Source organism: Schistocerca nitens, chromosome 1 (assembly GCF_023898315.1).
Source record: "Schistocerca nitens isolate TAMUIC-IGC-003100 chromosome 1, iqSchNite1.1, whole genome shotgun sequence".
Classification (NCBI taxonomy): Eukaryota; Metazoa; Arthropoda; class Insecta; order Orthoptera; family Acrididae; genus Schistocerca; species Schistocerca nitens.
Window position 1 is genome coordinate 1,315,072,302 of NC_064614.1, and position 18,931 is coordinate 1,315,091,232.

At 43.2% G+C, this 18,931-nt stretch overlaps 1 protein-coding gene across 2 annotated transcripts in view; it reads left to right on the forward strand.

Moving 5' to 3' along the window:
* LOC126202977 (ovarian-specific serine/threonine-protein kinase Lok-like) overlaps nucleotides 1-18,931 on the forward strand; it is a 202,340-nt gene that overhangs the window by 90,103 nt on the left and 93,306 nt on the right. For both annotated transcript variants that reach the window (XM_049937143.1, XM_049937132.1), the window contains exon 5: nucleotides 10,770-10,973. In XM_049937143.1, coding sequence (XP_049793100.1) covers nucleotides 10,770-10,973 — 204 coding nt within the window. The remainder of the gene's footprint in view (nucleotides 1-10,769; nucleotides 10,974-18,931) is intronic.

Here is an 18,931-nt window from a genome sequence, read left to right on the forward strand (position 1 = left end):
AATCTGTGCCCAGTGGGTTCTCCACCAACTGACTGCCGAACAACGCTATACTCGAATGGCGCTATCTTTGAGTCATCTGCAACGTTATCATGAGGAGGAATATGGCTTTTTGTTGTGAATTGTCACAGGTGACGAAACATGATGTCCCCATTTTAAACCGGAAAGCAAGCATCAGAGGAAGCAGTGGAAACAGGCGATTTCACTACCTCCAAAGAAATCAAAGGCCGTGCACACCAGTTCTGGTACGGTCATTATAGCCTTCTGTTTTGACCGCGATGGCCCACTGCTCGTTGAGTTCCTGGAATGGGGAACCACCATCAATGCCCAGCGTTATCAAGCCACTTTACAGAACCTTAGACGAGCCATCAAGTCGAAACACCAAGGCATGTTGTCCAATGGCATTATTCTCCTGCATGATAATGCCTGCCCACACGTGGCCATTGCGTTGAAGACAACATTGCAGCAGTTTCGGTGGGAAACACTGGAACATCCACGGACAGTCCTGACCTTTCACTGTGTGACTTGCATGTGTTTGGACCTCTGAAACAAGCTATTCGCGGACATCAATTCGTAGTGGATGACGAAATGTGTGACTGGATCCAGGCCTGGATCCGACACCAGCCTACTAGCTTCTTCAAGGATGGAATCGACCTGCTAGTGTCGCAATCGGATAAATGTGCCAACAGTTTTGGCGACGATTTTTGACTGTGTACTGTGTATAACTACGTTTTTGAGTTAATAAAATGTTTACCATTACTTTGCACTTGTGACTGGGTTTCATTTGGCTGCCCATTATATATGTATAAGATGAGTCATTAAAGCCAAGAAGGAAATATAATAAGAGATTTACACAAAGTGACAAAAGTCGTGGGACCTCCTAATATCATGTCTGACCTCCTTTTGCCTGGCATAGTGCAGTAGCTCAACATGGTTTAGACTCAGCACATCATTGGATATTCCCAGCAGAAGTATTGAGCCATTCTGTGCCTATAGCCATCCATAATTTAGGAAGTGTTGCCAGTGCAGGATTTTGTGTGCAAAATTTCATCTCCCACAAATGGGTCCCATAAATGTTTGAAGGGATTAATGTGAGGTGATAGAGGTGGCTACATAATTCGCTCAAATTGTCCAGAGAGATCTTCCAACCAATTGCGAACAACTGTGACCTGGTGATATGATACTCATTTGGGAACAAGAAGCCCACGAATCACAGCAAATGGTTTCCAAGTAGGTGAACATAACCACTTAAGTCGCTGATCAGTTCAGTTTGACCAGAGGACCCAGTCCGTTCCGTGTAAACACACCATTATAGAGCCACCACCAACTTGCACAGTGCCTTGCTGATAACCTTGATCCCTTGCTTCGTGAGGTCTGCGCCACATTTGAAACCTAACATCAACTCATAATAATTTAAATCAGGACTCATCTGACCAGCCCACAGTTTTCCAGTCATCTAGAATCCAATTGATATGCTCACAACCCCAGGATAAGCACTGCAAATGATGATGTGATGTTAGCAATGGCACTAGTGTCAGTCACTTGCTGCTATAGTCCAATAACACCAAATTTTGCCACACTGTGCTTATGGATACATTCATTGGACATCCCACATTGATTTCTGTGGTTATTTCAAGCAGTGTTGCTTTGCTTGTGTGTTACTACTCACAACTCTACACAAACACCACCACTTTCGGTCATTTAGTAAAGGCCGTCGGCTACTGTGTTGTCCATGATGAAAAATAGTGCCTGAAATTTGGTACACTCAGCACATGCTTTACACTGTGGATCTTGGAATATTCAATTCTGTAATGACGTCCAAAATGGAATACCCATGTGGTTAGCTCCAGTTGCTCTCTGTTAATTGCCAGTGTGCAGCCATAATCACTTCAGAAACCTTTTCACAAATGACAGCTCTGCAAATGCATTGCCCTTTTATACATTGTGTATGTGATACTACTGTCCTCTGTATATATATGCATATTGCTATCCCATGGCTTTTGTCACCTCAATGTATATCTTAGGTTTCAGTCATATAATGGTGCAGCATTAAACTATATGTGGCGGTGATATAATACTCATAACTGTTCTAATTAGAAAGAAAAAAAATTGCTTGCTTTGACAGTACTGATGCCAATAAATGCTTCATTTAGGGATGTTGAGAATAAGTTGAGGGAAACCAAAACTGTGGCAGAGTGGGGAGATGAGGCACATATGTGGCAAATCAAGAGATTGTTGCAAGCAGGGGTTTTTGTGCTCTTACTGATGTATTTTACCATTTTTAATGTAGTTGAAATTGAAGCATTTATTTGTGGTAACTTTCATGAATTCGACGTGGGTTGGAGTACGAATAAACGGGTTAAGCAATTGATTATGACATTTGGGGATGCCCAGTCTTCAGTTAGCTGAACAGATTCAGTGATTAATCTTCCGACGGTCGAAGTTGGTATAGGTGCCCGATGACAGCTCCTAGTAATGCATACGTTTTTTCTGTGTGTGCAGAATGTTGTAAGAATGCAACTTACTATTCATATGTAGGACAGCCCACCTCCAGAAAAATATAGCTGTGCTATTATAGCATGTGAGATTTGTAGCTGGGCTGTTGTAGCACTGGCCACATTTCCTTGGGAGAAGAAAGCAGAATTCCCATTTGGCACTGTATCAATGTGAGTGACCAGTACTACAGAGCAAAGTGCCCTCTCATCAGCTGAGCTGACAAAATGTAGTAGCTTGCAGGACTGGTGCTCTGTCTTTAATGGTGAATTAGCGAGTACTATAGTTGCATGAGTCTTCGTGTGTTTGGTTGCTTGCCTGTTTGATGGGGACAGAATGTCAGTCAAGGTGATGATTGCTATGCCAGATATTGACTCATTGCTGTATTCAGAGTGTATTGCATATGCCCCCATAAATTTGGCATCTGGCAAAAGGGACCCTCCCGCCTCCTCTCTCTCTCTCTCTCTCTCTCTCTCTCTCTCTCTCCCTCCCTCCCCCCCCTCTCTCTCCCTCTCTCTCTCTCTCTCTCTCTCTCTCTCTCTCTGAATTTTCTCGCCAGCATTCAGCATTTGTCGGGAAGAAATAGAAATTAAATGAATTCACTGCAAACTCCATCTACATACTCACCAGGGTGTATCCTGTCTGCCAGGTGCTAGTGGCAGCGTCACATATCTGCAGTAGTGTTTGAATGCCAGTGGGCGTGTTGCCCAGAGTCAGTGTCAAATGTTGCTGCTCGTCACAAGTGGAGCTTGTATCATTACTGTGATACCTGCTGTTTTGTCAGGAGGAAGAGTGGCTGGAACTGATAGAAAATAAGTTATGCCTAGTGCAGTCAACAGTCTGAACACAGATATAGCATGAAGTGTTACTGACACCAGTTTGTATTGAAAACAGTCCCATGACCTTTAGGTTTTACCAAAAGCAAGAGGACAGCCCTATAATTAATTACCTGTGGACTCCTTGATTTAACTGATGATTAGATTGATGTAGCATTGTATGAGGTTATACAGGGTGTACATACCTCAGGAAATTCTGGAAAAATGGGAATCATCTGGTTAAAACCTGAGAAATTTTTAGGATTCCGGGAAGTTTTTGTTGTTTTAATTTTCAGTTAAATGCTGCAGAATAATACTGTAGCAGTAAAATATAATTCAGAGAATAACACCAAAATAAAACTTTCGTTTCAAAGAAAATGCCCCATTTATGACAACAATACATGTACATGCATCTGCTAACAGAAAAATGTGTCATAGGCTTTAAGACGAAGACTATGCAATACTTCGAACAACAAACTCCTTTCAGTAAGCGTATTGTCACAACTGTTTACATTTTAAACAGGTCACAGGAAAATATTATGAATGGTGGTACGAGAAGCGTTACTTCCAAAATAAATTTCCTTTTACACAAGATGGATAATGTAGTGTGTGAGAAAGTGCAATGAGTGTTTGACACTCATTCAAAACATAATGCTTTGAGGACCAACCACTTAGAAAAATTTTGGGGCCAGATGACTAGCCATTTATGCCATTATTTAAAATTTTATTGGCTCATTTTTGTTTGATATATCTTAAAGGGTAATGCATGCTAAAAAAGACAAAGCTTCAGTTTTAGATTTTTGTATTTATTTTAGATCTTTCGTAGATCACAAATTACAGCAATAACCACAGAAAAAGGTATAATTATCCTTATTTAAAAAAAGCATGAAGCGAGTTTTTGAGCAGTTTTACATGTAATTGGCTTTTCTATGGAAAACCCAAAGTGCACAGTGGAACAGGTACTCAGTCAAGTAATCCACAAAATGTTCAGTGCACAGCAGTGAAATTTGTAATCATGCTTGTCAGATATATTCAGCTGCTACAGTTTAAGCTGTGTTCTTAGGATCCTGCTTAACCACACACTTGGCAAAAAAACAGTAAAATATTTATGATGACTTGTCTTTCTTGTAGCTATACTGTATGCATATAAACAGTGTAAGAAAAGATAGAATGCTTCATACTGTGAAAATAACAAGCAAAGTTGCAGACAGGTACAATTAAAAGAAATAAAAAATTCTCTTTCATCAACGAAGGCTGTGGCTGAAAGTCTATGTGTAAGTGTCTTTTAATTGTGCTTGTCTGTAACTTATCATGTTATCAATATAATAGAGGGAAACATTCCACGTGGAAAAAATATATCTAAAAACAAAGATGATGTGACTTACCGAACGAAAGCGCTGGCAAGTCGATAGACACACAAACAAACAAACACAAACACACTCACAAAATTCAAGCTTTCGCAACAAACTGTTGCCTCATCAGGAAAGAGGGAAGGAGAGGGAAAGACGAAAGGATGTGGGTTTTAAGGGAGAGGTAAGGAGTCATTCCAATCCCGGGAGCGGAAAGACTTACCTTACGGGGAAAAAAGGACGGGTATACACTCGCACACACACATATCCATCCACACATATACAGACACAAGCAGACATATTTAAAGACAAAGAGTTTGGGCAAAGATGTCAGTCGAGGCGGAAGTGCAGAGGCAAAGATGATGTTGAATGACAGGTGAGGTATGAGTGGCGGCAACTTGAAATTAGCGGAGATTGAGGCCTGGTGGGTAACGGGAAGAGAGGATATATTGAAGAGCAAGTTCCCATCTCCGGAGTTCGGATAGGTTGGTGTTGGTGGGAAGTATCCAGATAACCCGGACGGTGTAACACTGTGCCAAGATGTGTTGGCCGTGCACCAAGGCATGTTTAGCCACAGGGTGATCCTCATTACCAACAAACACTGTCTGCCTGTGTCCATTCATGCGAATGGACAGTTTGTTGCTGGTCATTCCCACATAGAATGCATCACAGTGTAGGCAGGTCAGTTGGTAAATCACGTGGGTGCTTTCACATGTGGCTCTGCCTTTGATCGTGTACACCTTCCGGGTTACAGGACTGGAGTAGGTGGTGGTGGGAGGGTGCATGGGACAGGTTTTACACCGGGGGCGGTTACAAGGATAGGAGCCAGAGGGTAGGGAAGGTGGTTTGGGGATTTCATAGGGATGAACTAAGAGGTTACGAAGGTTAGGTGGACGGCGGAAAGACACTCTTGGTGGAGTGGGGAGGATTTCATGAAGGATGGATCTCATTTCAGGGCAGGATTTGAGGAAGTCGTATCCCTGCTGGAGAGCCACATTCAGAATCTGATCCAGTCCCGGAAAGTATCCTGTCACAAGTGGGTCACTTTTGTGGTTCTTCTGTGGGAGTTTCTGGGTTTGAGAGGATGAGGAAGTGGCTCTGGTTATTTGCTTCTGTACCAGGTCGGGAGAGTAGTTGCGAGATGCGAAAGCTGTTGTCAGGTTGTTGGTGTAATGGTTCAGGATTCCGGACTGGAGCAGATTCGTTTGCCACGAAGACCTAGGCTGTAGGGAAGGGACCGTTTGATGTGGAATGGGTGGCAGCTGTCATAATGGAGGTACTGTTGCTTGTTGGTGGGTTTGACGTGGACGGACGTGTGAAGCTGGCCATTGGACAGATGGAGGTCAACATCAAGGAAAGTGGCATGGGATTTGGAGTAGGACCAGGTGAATCTGATGGAACCAAAGGAGTTGAGGTTGGAGAGGAAATTCTGGAGTTCTTCTTCACTGTGAGTCCAGATCATGAAGATGTCATCAATAAATCTGTACCAAACTTTGGGTTGGCAGGCTTGGGTAACCAAGAGGGCTTCCTCTAAGCGACCCATGAATAGGTTGGCGTACGAGGGGGCCATCCTGGTACCCATGGCTGTTCCCTTTAATTGTTGGTATGTCTGGCCTTCAAAAGTGAAGAAGTTGTGGGTCAGGATGAAGCTGGCTAAGGTGATGAGGAAAGAGGTTTTAGGTAGGGTGGCAGGTGATCGGCGTGAAAGGGAATGCTCCATTGCAGCGAGGCCCTGGACGTGCGGAATATTTGTGTATAAGGAAGTGGCATCAATGGTTACAAGGATGGTTTCCGGGGGTAACAGATTGGGTAAGGATTCCAGGCGTTCGAGAAAGTGGTTGGTGTCTTTGATGAAGGATGGGAGACTGCATGTAATGGGTTGAAGGTGTTGATCTACGTGGGCAGAGATACGTTCTGTGGGGGCTTGGTAACCAGCTACAATGGGGCGGCCGGGATGATTGGGTTTGTGAATTTTAGGAAGAAGGTAGAAGGTAGGGGTGCGGGGTGTCGGTGGGGTCAGGAGGTTGATGGAGTCAGGTGAAAGGTTTTGCAGGGGGCCTAAGGTTCTGAGGATTCCTTGAAGCTCCGCCTGGACATCGGGAATGGGGTTACCTTGGCAAACTTTGTATGTGGTGTTGTCTCAAAGCTGACGCAGTCCCTCAGCCACATACTCCCGACGATCAAGTACCACGGTCGTGGAACCCTTGTCCGCCGGAAGAATAACGATGGATCGGTCAGCCTTCAGATCACGGATAGCCTGGGCTTCAGCAGTGGTGATCTTGGGAGTAGGATTAATGTTTTTTAAGAAGGATTGAGATGCAAGGCTGGAAGTCAGAAATTCCTGGAAGGATATGTGTGTGTGTGCGAGTGTATACCCGTCCTTTTTTCCCCCTAAGGTAAGTCTTTCCGCTCCCGGGATTGGAATGACTCCTTATCCTCTCCCTTAAAACCCACATCCTTTCGTCTTTCCCTCTCCTCCCCTCTTTCCTGATAAGGCAACAGTTTGTTGCGAAGGCTTGAATTTTGTGTGTGTGTTTGTGTTTGTTTGTGTGTGTATCGACCTGCGAGCGCTTTCGTTCGGTAAGTCACATCATCTTTGTTTTTAGATATATTTATCATGTTATCATTGTGATAAGTAGCAATCTCTCTTTTTCCTGCATTGTTTGTGCTGCATGTATGTCGAGTTTAGCCATTAACTTTTCCTATTTGTGTGATCGCACTACTTAAGTGATGTTGCTATTGGCTGGTGAGACTACATGACATGAGCAGTTGTTAGCTGTCAAAAGTGCATCGCACAGTGCAAAGTAGATTTTTGTGCTTCAGAAGCATGCTGTGCTTGGTGGAATTTGTATTTATACTTTCATAATTAAAAAGAAAGTGCTGAGTACATGTTGCCATGCATCACAGATATTTCCAAAGTGCATTGTGAACTGTATTTTAACCAGGAAATCCAGAAAATATCCAGGGATTCTTTTCTTTCTCATGTTCACTCCCTGGGTTAAAGGACTATTCCAGAAATTATGCCATAGATTTTAACTGATGTGTATCAGTGGTCAGCTAGCCAAAAGTAATTTGTGAAAACCAGGGTGCATACGATCCACGACACCTGGGAGACCCAGGAAAAATGCGGGAATTTTTTCACCCGGGAGAGAACTGGGAAAAACTCGGGGAATTTTTTTTTTTAGAATTCCATGAATTTTTCATTGTTTTACTTTCCAGTTAAATTTTTGATACTTTGACTGGTAAGAACCAAAACTCTAACAAATGATATTACAGTATCTGACTACTGGCAGAATAATACTGCAGCAACAAAACAGGAATGAGAGAAAAAAAAAATTTAAGTCTCTAAGGAAATGCTCCATGTACAACAAAATACAGTGCTCATACATGGGTCTGCCAACAGCAAAATGTGTCAAAGGCTTTAGGAAGACTGTGCAATGCTTCATAACAACAGATTGCCTCCAATGAACATGACACCACAATTGTTTACATTAGATTTGTTTCAGCAGTTGTGAGTGAGCTCACACATATGCGCAGTTGACTTGCGTATGAGTAATACCTTCTCCCGCTTCTGGCTACAGAAGTGTGGCAGTTAGCTGTATAAGCAGTAGCAGTAGGCTGCCAGATGCAAGTTTTACTGGTGTGCTTAAGCAGCCAGATTCATGTATGCGGAACTAGGGGGTGGGACAAACCGGGGTACCTGCCCCGGGTGGCAATTTCAGTGGGGTGGGGGGACCAAATTGTGGAAAAAGACCTTGTTTCACAAAGCGCCTAGCATCCAGTGCACGTTGGTCTATCAGTTATTCATATGATTTTGAAACACATCCCTGTTGATTTTTGAACAAATTCTAAGTTGAATTCTGAAAGAATCGTAAGTTGATTTTTGAATGCAAGCATAATGTACGTGATGTCTCTGCCAGGGGAATCCCCATCGCATCTAGAAATAAACTTCCCTGCAGATAAAAGGGGACGGGGTTATACGAGCTGTGCCTTATAAAGCCCAATGGGTGAATGATGATCGCTGATTGTGTGGTTGACTGGGTTTGCAAATGATTAGCGTTGTTATAATTACTAGTGAAATCCACAGATTTAGCCTACCAGAGTGGAAATAAATGACTAACAGGAATAACAGGTTACAAAGATTATGTATTATCTTCTGTGTGTATCCAAGAAAATGAAATTTTGAGAGAAAATTTTTGGCCAGACTGCTACACTACTAAGGGCCAGTTACACAGTCCCCGTCTAGCAGCCGCTAAAATTCTGTTCTGGGAGTAGCATGGAAAACACATTGTACGAACACTTAATGATGCCTAACCGGAGAATAAACTCAGGATAATTAAACCGGTGATTGTGGCAGGGTTTGTGAAGTTAACCAGAGAATAAGTATTGACTCTGGCAGAAATTGTTACAGAATTAGTGACGACAATATTGTTTGTAAGAATGAGGAAGGAGAAGAAATGGAGACTCACAAATTATGGAAGAATATGACAATTCCAAATTTATATTAAAATTTAATACTACTACTTTTCGACCTCATGCTTCAGTAGCTAGAGAGTATGAATGAAATGTGAAACTATTACCTAACATAAAACTTTTTCCATGTAGTTGGAGTAATAGGCATTTGATATTGGTACTTCATGAATTATACTCTGTCATGTTATAAAAATAACCATTATTGCCAAAACAGTCTCGTTTATTTGGTGTGTGTAACAATTGCTGCAATATTAGGCAGGCCTATTTCATTTTCCTAGCAGACAGTGACAAAATACATGTAATCAGACCGAGTAACCACACCAGTCTTGGGTACTATTTGTATTAACAGCTTTTTCAGTATTAGACAACATTTTGATTTTTCATGTAGCAACGAACTTTGATGAGGTAATACTTCTTTCGCAGAAAAGAAAGCACACCATGTAAAGCTGTAGCAAGATCAAGAGAAAAATCACTAGGATATAAGGATTGCAGAAACGTGCACTGTCTTGTCAGTCTCTTGTCTTTACTGGTTTTGGGTACGCTATATTTAATTTTATGTCACACAGAAGAGCAAGTTATTAGCTAATAGGCAATAAAGAGTCCAGATTTTCTGAAGAGTTCTTGTCCCGATTACAAATAATCTCATCCAGTATTAATTGTGAGGGTGTCTTTTTTTTTTAAAATAAAAAATACATATTATAATTCCCAATAATCTATTACGTTTCGTATTAGCTGATTGAAAGGTCATTGTCCTGCAAGTTTGACGTACTTTGAGTGTTATGACATGACAGAACAACTGTTGTCCAGGACAGCTGTTTTGGTTTCTGTGGCCGATCGTGTCATGAGCTATGGCATATGAGATGTTTTTTTTTTTCTTTATTACAAGAATGATAAAAAGATTTACTTAACTTGATCCAATCAGTTGCCACAGGTATGTGCCAAATATTTACAACTGTCTTTGAAATTAAAGGATCACTTGATACATTTAGTAAAAACTTCTGTCAAAGTACAAAGTTCAGAATGACTGTTCAATGTAAGACAAAGTAATGCATCTCCTAATGGGATGAAGATGTCTGCTTGATCGGAGGTCACAAACTGAGCTGAGCCTCTGTTCGGCTGTATATCGGCCTCCGTGTGGGGCCATTGTGGGGCTATTGTGGGGCTGGGAGAGGGGGTGTGGCTTCGCCAGTGTCCCCCATTCATTCTTGCTGTATGCAGCGAGATACCATTCTCTTTTTTGGTGTCAATGGAGGTTTTCCAATTTTGTTACATTATCGAGATCTGTGGACAATACCACAATGAAGAAATTGTGTTTGTAGAATGTGGAGTAATACTGGCATAAACGCCACAGTATAGTGCTTGGTAAAAGTCAAAGGAATTTACAAATACCATGCTTATGAATGGCAGTCAGTCTTTTGCCATTTTGCAATCTGTTTAAAACTTCTAGTTTCGGTAAAACAATTTTCGATGGACTTTTTAAAAATCTTAAATGAGTTTCCATGTAATTGCTTTATTAAATTACTATGTGGAATTGTGGATGAAATAGCAAAGAAACACAGATAGTGAAATTTTTTGATGACCATTTATCTTGATTTTAATTTGGAATATGAATGGGATTTGTGACAGATAATCCTTGTTTCAGCCATGCATTATAACCATCCATGACATTGTGGATACATCAAATAAAGTGTACATGTTTCTGGAACTGATGGAGGGAGGGGAGCTTTTTGACAGGATCACCAAAAAAGAACAGCTTGGTGAACCAGAGGCAAAGCTGATATTTTATCAGATAGTTGTAGCTGTTCAGTATTTGCATTCAAAAGGAATAACTCACAGAGATCTTAAGGTAAGTAATAATAGTTTGTTCTGTCTCAAAAACAATCTTACCAGTAACGTGATAAAGTATAGTAGTGTGTGTGTGTGTGTGTGTGTGTGTGTGTGTGTGTGTTGGGAGGGGGGGGGGGGCAGTGATTGTAAATATTGTAATTTAAGTTGGTGTTTCATATTTTAAAATTCTGATAAAATTATTTTCTGTTTTTTATTATTTCCTCAACCAGATTTTATGAATACATAAATTTATTCAGCAAAACTTGAGCCATCAATTTTAGTCTAATGAAGTTGTCATAAAGTTTACTTCCTTGGTAGTAGATGTGACTTGACAAAAAATATCTTTTTCCATAAATTGTAACATTTCGGCAGTGTAGACCCTCTGGGCACTGAATTTCTGTGTGTGGGTAGCGACAGTGGTCTTAACAATGATTCATTTCTCTTTCACTTCCGATTCTCTCTTGTTCCATCTTATACAGTGCTGTTTTGTCCAGTGTTAAGAGACAACTGAGACTGAAAATGTACCCCAGCTCTCTTACTGAAAGAGCAATGTTAGACAGTTTAGAAGAATGTACAGAATTTGGTGGTAGTGGTGAAGTGGTGAGTGCAACTGAAGAGGAGTGTGTTTGCGTGTGAGGATGTGACGGTGATGGTGTACAAACACTCGGCAGACTAGCTCTAGTTACCTGCAGTGGATGATGACACAGCTGGTTGGGTCAGTGAGAAGTATTTTACAATCACAGGGAATGATTTTACATCCTCATATTACAAGGTGAGTAACATAAAACATAAAGAAACAGTGAGAAGGCATGAGAAAGGAAAGTAAAGTAGGAACAACAAGAGAATAATTTGTAAAGAATTTTTCTCCAGAAGTTGTTAACACCATAATAAAGATTACTTGTGAAAAAGCATTGAGACAGAACTTCAGGAAGGTTTGTATATACTGATACTATGAGTAGAACTCGATTTTGTCAGCTTACTAAAATAGTAAGATTTGATGATGACAGAGAGATGTGAAATGAGTGCAGGGAGCGTGATAAGTTTGCTACAGTGCAACAAGTGTTTGATAAAATGAATTAGTTACTGTCAAGATATTTTGCTGGGATGTACACAGTTATTGATAATCTTGTCATTGTTACGTGCCAGATGTCCCTTCAAAGTCTTTCTGAAGGAAAAACCTGGAAAGCATTTAATTTACACGAATGCTCACACACTCTAAAACCAGATATGCTCTCAGCATGGTGCCATATGCAGGGAAGAAAAATGATAGTCCATAACAATCAAATTCAGCTGCAGCTGTAGTGAAATACCTGGTTGTTCCCATACATAATTCAGGGCACAATGTCACCACAGGCAGATATTACCCTTCGGTTGATTTGGAGGAAGAATTGTTGAGGAAACATCACAAGCTGAGTCTTGTGGAAAAATTACAAACTAATAGCAAGCAACACCTGAAAGACATTTCAAGAAGAGAAGTATATTCAAGTAAATTTTTTTTTTTTTCAAGTGGTTCTAGCACTGGAAATACCCTAGTCGCAATTGTTTCTTATATCCCCACACCCTGCCCAAAAAAAACTTTCGTTGCTGTCTATTCAACATGATGCTGCAATTTATTCACCTACTGACACTAAGAAGAATATCAACAATGTAGGAAAAGATTAGACACATTAAGTTGCAGAGAGGCACAATTAAAAAAACACTTACATAAAGTTTTTTGCCATTGCCTTCATCAGCAAAAGAGAAACACAAACCATTCATACACACAAACAAGCACACCTCACACACACGACTGCCAACCCAGCATTTCAGGCCAGAATGGATTCTGGCCCACGCTTAAGTTGGCGGTCATGTGTGCATGAGGTGTGCTTGCTTTGTGTGTGAATGGTGTGTTTTTCTCTTTGGCTAATGAAGGCTGTGGCCACATGCTTTATGTAAGTGTCTTTTAATTGTGCCTATCTGGAACTTAAGGTGTCTTCATGCCCCTCCCCACTGTGGGTTTGGGTGTTAGAAAAGGCCCTAGGTATTCCTACCGTTTGTGAGAGGTGACTAAAGGATTCTTCCACTTTCCAGCCTAATAAGTTATGGTCCCCTTTTATAATTTGACCTCCATATCTTCCAAATTTTTCTGACATGCAGGCAGTTTGAGGAAGGACACCTTATGTGGTGCATTATATACTCATTGTGCATTACGATTTTCTGCAACTTCACCCTAATCCAGGTATTTGGGTGAGGACACCTCGCAGGCTGTACCATCCACCTCCATTGTCCGCTGTCTTCTTCTGCACCCATGATCGTGATGGGACCTTTCGCACCTGATATCCAGTACAGCAGCCAGTCCAGTCTTGGAGGGGTCATCATGTGCCTTCTGGGTTGTAGCCCCCTCACTACACAGGGACCACATTGCTGATACCTGAGCTGCAACCGCCCCACAAATGCCAAGGAGTATGTGCCTGTCATCTTAGGAATCAGGACTCCTGGCAATGGCCATTGTGCCAGGCTGTGCTGGTGGTGCCCGTGGGGAGACTCCCTTATTGGAGTGGGTGGCTGGTGGTCAAACAGCCTCAAAAGTCTCCAAGTGAGGTAAGGAGCACTTTAATGCTGAGAGACACAACCCTAAATTATTCCCTTCCATGGCTACACTATGGAAGGAATGCAGGGCTCATGATAATGGACAAACTTACTCTCATCGATACTTGGTTTGCACCGGGTCTGATGGCAATCCTTTTTAATGACAAAGCCTCTTTTTTGGTTAAGCACTTAGTAAACAAGTTTTGGGAAGTAGCAGGAATACTCAAAATGAGGAATGGTTCGGTCTCAATACAAACCAGTGTCCCCAAGACAAATTGCTTGTATTTTTCACCTGTGGCAAACTGGGTGATGTTCCGATCTTCATCATCTCACATAAGAGCTTAAATATGGTCGAGGTTATTATATTCCATAGAGATCTCCTCCTCTAGTCCGATGACAAGTAGCATGCCAATCTACAGCCATGATTTGTACACTTTGTCAGGCGTGTGTATAGGGGGCCTGAGGACAACAGGGTTGCTACTGGTGCCTTCATCTTGGCCTTCAAAGGTGATTCGCTGCCTGAAAAGATATACCAGTGTGACGTTAAACCCTATGTTAAATCTCCTATGTGGTGCTTCAAATGTTGGAAATTTGGGCATATGTCCTCTCGTAACACCAGCCCCACATGTTGGGACTGCGCACGTCTGTCACACAAAGTTCCTTGTGCCCCCCCTTCCGGTTTGTGTCAGCTCGGAGAGCACCATTCTTCCTGTTTACTGGACTGTGCCATTTTTCAGAAAGAGCAGAAAATGATGGAGTATAAGACCTGGACAGACTGACCCACACAGAAGCAAAACGGAAATACGACCACTTAAATCTTGTGCGTGTGATCTCCTATGGTGTAGCTATGATGAACGTCGCCCTCTCTGGCAACAGTGACCCCACCACCTGTTCCTCGAAAAGTGGGCCTTCAGCGCTGCCAGACTAAATCTGCCTCCTTATTGTTTGGGGGCACTCCTTCCATTCCTACCCAAACATCTACTTTGGGAGCAACGTCACCCCCTCCCCCTCCCCCTCCCCATCAGAGTCAGTGGTTCCCACCCACCCCTCTTACTGAGAAGCAACAGCTCCTCTCGCAAGAAAGGGGTCCTTTGGGACATTGCCTTCCAACAGTTCTGCTGCGGAGAGGCCAGACACAGGCCAGTGGCTAAAGGAGCCCTAAGCTGCTACTTCCCAATCATCTCCGGTTCCTGAGGAAAACTCAGTAAAGCCCTCCCAGCCAGACAAACTGAAAGAAAAGCAGGAGGACCAAAAGAAAAAGCCTATCTAGAAGAGTGATTCCAGTGGTCACCACACTGCTGCTTCTGGCGGATTCCAATTCTGAGGATGAGGTGGAGATCCTACTGTCCCCTGTCTCCTTGGAACCTCAGAAGCAATGGACACAAAATCCACAAGCCCTCAACAGGTGGCAGGAGGTGATCAGAGATGTAAATTGCTTCTTTGGTGACTTCATGCATCCTCCAGTGGAATTACTGCGGATCTTTCCCCCACCTGGCTGAATTACAACAACGCTTCGTGCCGCACCTGCTTTTTGCATGCCCTTCAGGAAACCTGCTTTCCAGTAATGCGGATCCCTGCCTTTCGTGGCCATCGGGGGTATTAAAAAATCATACTGACTGTAACAAGAGGTCAAGTGGAGTTCAGATATATTACCTCTGTATGTAACACACCTGCACCCCTTCAAACAACTTTAGAAGTTTTATTGAGAACAATGCAGGAAATTACCATCTGCAACATCGACCTTCCTCCAGATGTATTGGCTGCGCTACATTCCCAGCTACCCCATCTTTTCTACTTTTGGGCGATTTTAACACTAGTAGCGCTTTGTAGGGTGGAACCAAGATTACTGGCTGTGGTAAAGATGTTGAGGTCTACTAACGCAACTTGACCTTTGCCTCCTAAATAGAGGTGCCCCCACTCGTTTCAGGGTGACACATGGCACATACTCGGCCTTTGATCTCTCAGATTACCAGTGCCACCTCCTTGCCATCTTCAACCGCATCTGGAGCAATAATGAGTTCTAGTCACAGTGGCATCAAAGCATTGTTGTTCCAGTGCTAAAACATGGTAAGAACCCTCTAGATATGGATAGCTATCATCCTATTAGTCTCACCAATGTTCTGTGCAAGTTGCTTGAACATATGGTTAGCTGGCGGTGGTGTTGGCTCCTTGAGTCTCAGGGCCTTCTTGCTCCATTACGGGCTGGTTTTCGCCAAGATTGCTCCACCACTGACCGCTTGGTGTACTTGGAATCTGCCATCTGAATGGCCTTCTCCCCACCAACACCTTATTGCCATCTTTTTTGACCTGACGAAAGCCTATGACATCACTTCGCACCACTACATCCTCGCTACATTACAAGAGTGGGGACTCAGTGGCCCGCTCCCAATATTTATACAGAACTTCTTGTCGCTCAACTCCTTCAAAGTTTGAGTCAGTGTTTCACACAGTCCTCCCCCCCCCCCCCCCCCCCCCCGCCTTCCCTTCCCTATGTCTAATATAATGGGTTCCCATATGGTTCTGTACTGAGCATCCCACTCATTTTAATTGCCATTAATGGTCTCACAGCAGCATTGGGGTCCTCAGTATCGCCCTTCTTGTATGCTGTTGACTTCTGTAATTCCCTTTGTTCATCTACAGTTAGTGTGGCTGAACATCAGCTGCAGGGAGCCATACAAAAGGTGCAGTCATGGGTTCTCACTCATGGCTTTCAGTTTTCAAGTTTTCAGCCAGCAAGGCTTGTAATTCACTTCTGTTGTCGTACTGTCCACCCACATCTAGAACTTTACCTCGATGACCTGGGACACACACCTCCCTCCAATATTTAAACAATTTAATATTATGAGTTTAGATTAACAAATGCGGAGATAGGAAATCAGGGGATCAACTGAAATAGCGCATTATATCACTGCAATTTGCATTTATTGTAACACTTGATAATAGCCCAAGAAAATTATTTAGTGTTACACTAGAACAATAATGAACACCTGATTCAGTTTTCTGCACTTTAGTTAAAGCTCAACAGGGGAACACACTTTTTCTCCCATAAATATGAATATACACATAGGTGTGTTAAAAAAAAAACTGGTTATGAAACAGTCACTTATAACATAAAGGCAGGCACACTCCATGTAAAGAGAAAATAATTTGCAAGTTTACACACTGACTAGAACATAAAGATGAATATCAGGAAAGTGCGCTGTCCCCAACACCTTACGGTGACAGTTAATCTCCAATAAGTTCCTTTCTTTACAATATGACTTTAAGTACAGTTCAATAGTAATAAAAAAATTTAGATTCCACCCTTATATATATATATATATAGAGAGAGGGAAACATTCCACGTGGGAAAAATATATCTAAAAACAAAGATGATGTGACTTACCATACAAAAGCGCTGGCACGTCGATAGACACACAAACATACACACAAAATTCAAGCTTTCGCAACAAACTTTTGCCTCATCAGGAAAGAGGGAAGGAGAGGGAAAGACGAAAGGATGAGGGTTTTAAGGGAGAGGGTAAGGAGCCACTCCAATCCCGGGAGCGGAAAGACCCACCCTAGGGGGAAAAAAGGACGGGCACACACTCGCGCACACACACATATACAGACACAAGCAGACATATTTAAAGACAAAGAGTTTCGGCAGAGATGTCAGTCGAGGCAGAAGTGCAGAGGCAAAGATGTTGTTGAAAGACAGGTGAGGTATGAACGGCGGCAACTTGAAATTAGCGGAGATTGAGGCCTGGTGGATAACGGGAAGAGAGGATATATTGAAGAGCAAGTTCCCATCTCCGGAGTTCGGATAGGTTGGTGTTAGTGGGAAGTATCCAGATAACCCGGACGGTGTAACACTGCGCCAAGATGTGCTGGCCGTGCACCAAGGCATGTTTAGCCATAGGGTGATCCTCATTACCAACAAACACTGTCTGCCTGTGTCCATTCATGCGAATGGACAGTTTGTTGCTGGTCATTCCCACATAGAATGCATCACAGTGTAGGCAGGTCAGTTGGTAAATCACGTGGGTGCTTTCACATGTGGCTCTGCCTTTGATCGTGTACACCTTCCGGGTTACAGGACAGGAGTAGGCGGTGGTGGGAGGGTGCATGGGACAGGTTTTACACCGGGGGGGGGGGGTTACAAGGATAGGAGCCAGAGGGTAGGGAAGGTGGTTTGGGGATTTCATAGGGATGAACTAAGAGGTTACGAAGGTTAGGTGGACGGCGGAAAGACACTCTTGGTGGAGTGGGGAGGATTTCATGAAGGATGGATCTCATTTCAGGGCAGGATTTGAGGAAGTCGTATCCCTGCTGGAGAGCCACATTCAGAATCTGATCCAGTCCCGGAAAGTATCCTGTCACAAGTGGGTCACTTTTGTGGTTCTTCTGTGGGAGTTTCTGGGTTTGAGAGGATGAGGAAGTGGCTCTGGTTATTTGCTTCTGTACCAGGTCGGGAGAGTAGTTGCGAGATGCGAAAGCTGTTGTCAGGTTGTTGGTGTAATGGTTCAGGATTCCGGACTGGAGCAGATTCGTTTGCCACGAAGACCTAGGCTGTAGGGAAGGGACCGTTTGATGTGGAATGGATGGCAGCTGTCGTAATGGAGGTACTGTTGCTTGTTGGTGGGTTTGATGTGGACGGACGTGTGAAGCTGGCCATTGGACAGGTGGAGGTCAACATCAAGGAAAGTGGCATGGGATTTGGAGTAGGACCAGGTGAATCTGATGGAACCAAAGGAGTTGAGGTTGGAGAGGAAATTCTGGAGTTCTTCTTCACTGTGAGTCCAGATCATGAAGATGTCATCAATAAATCTGTACCAAACTTTGGGTTGGCAGGCCTGGGTAACCAAGAAGGCTTCCTCTAAGCGAGCCATGAATAGGTTGGCATACGAGGGGGCCATCCTGGTACCCATGGCTGTTCCCTTTAATTGTTGGTATGTCTGGTCTTCAAAAGTGAAGAAGTTGTGGGTCAGGATGGAGCTGGCTAAGGTAATGAGGAAAGAGGTTTTAGGTAGGGTGGCAGGTGATCGGCGTGGGGACTTGGTAACCAGCTACAATGGGGCGGCCGGGATGATTGGGTTTGTGAATTTTAGGTAGAAGGTAGAAGGTAGGGGTGCGGGGTGTCGGTGGGGTCAGGAGGTTGATGGAGTCAGGTGAAAGGTTTTGTAGGGGGCCTAAGGTTCTGAGGATTCATTGAAGCTCCGCCTGGACATCGGGAATGGGGTTACCTTGGCAAACTTTGTATGTGGTGTTGTCTCAAAGCTGACGCAGTCCCTCAGCCACATACTCCCGACGATCAAGTACCACGGTCGTGGAACCCTTGTCCGCCGGAAGGATGACGATGGACCGGTCAGCCTTCAGATCACGGATAGCCTGGGCTTCAGCAGTGGTGATGTTGGGCGTAGGATTAAG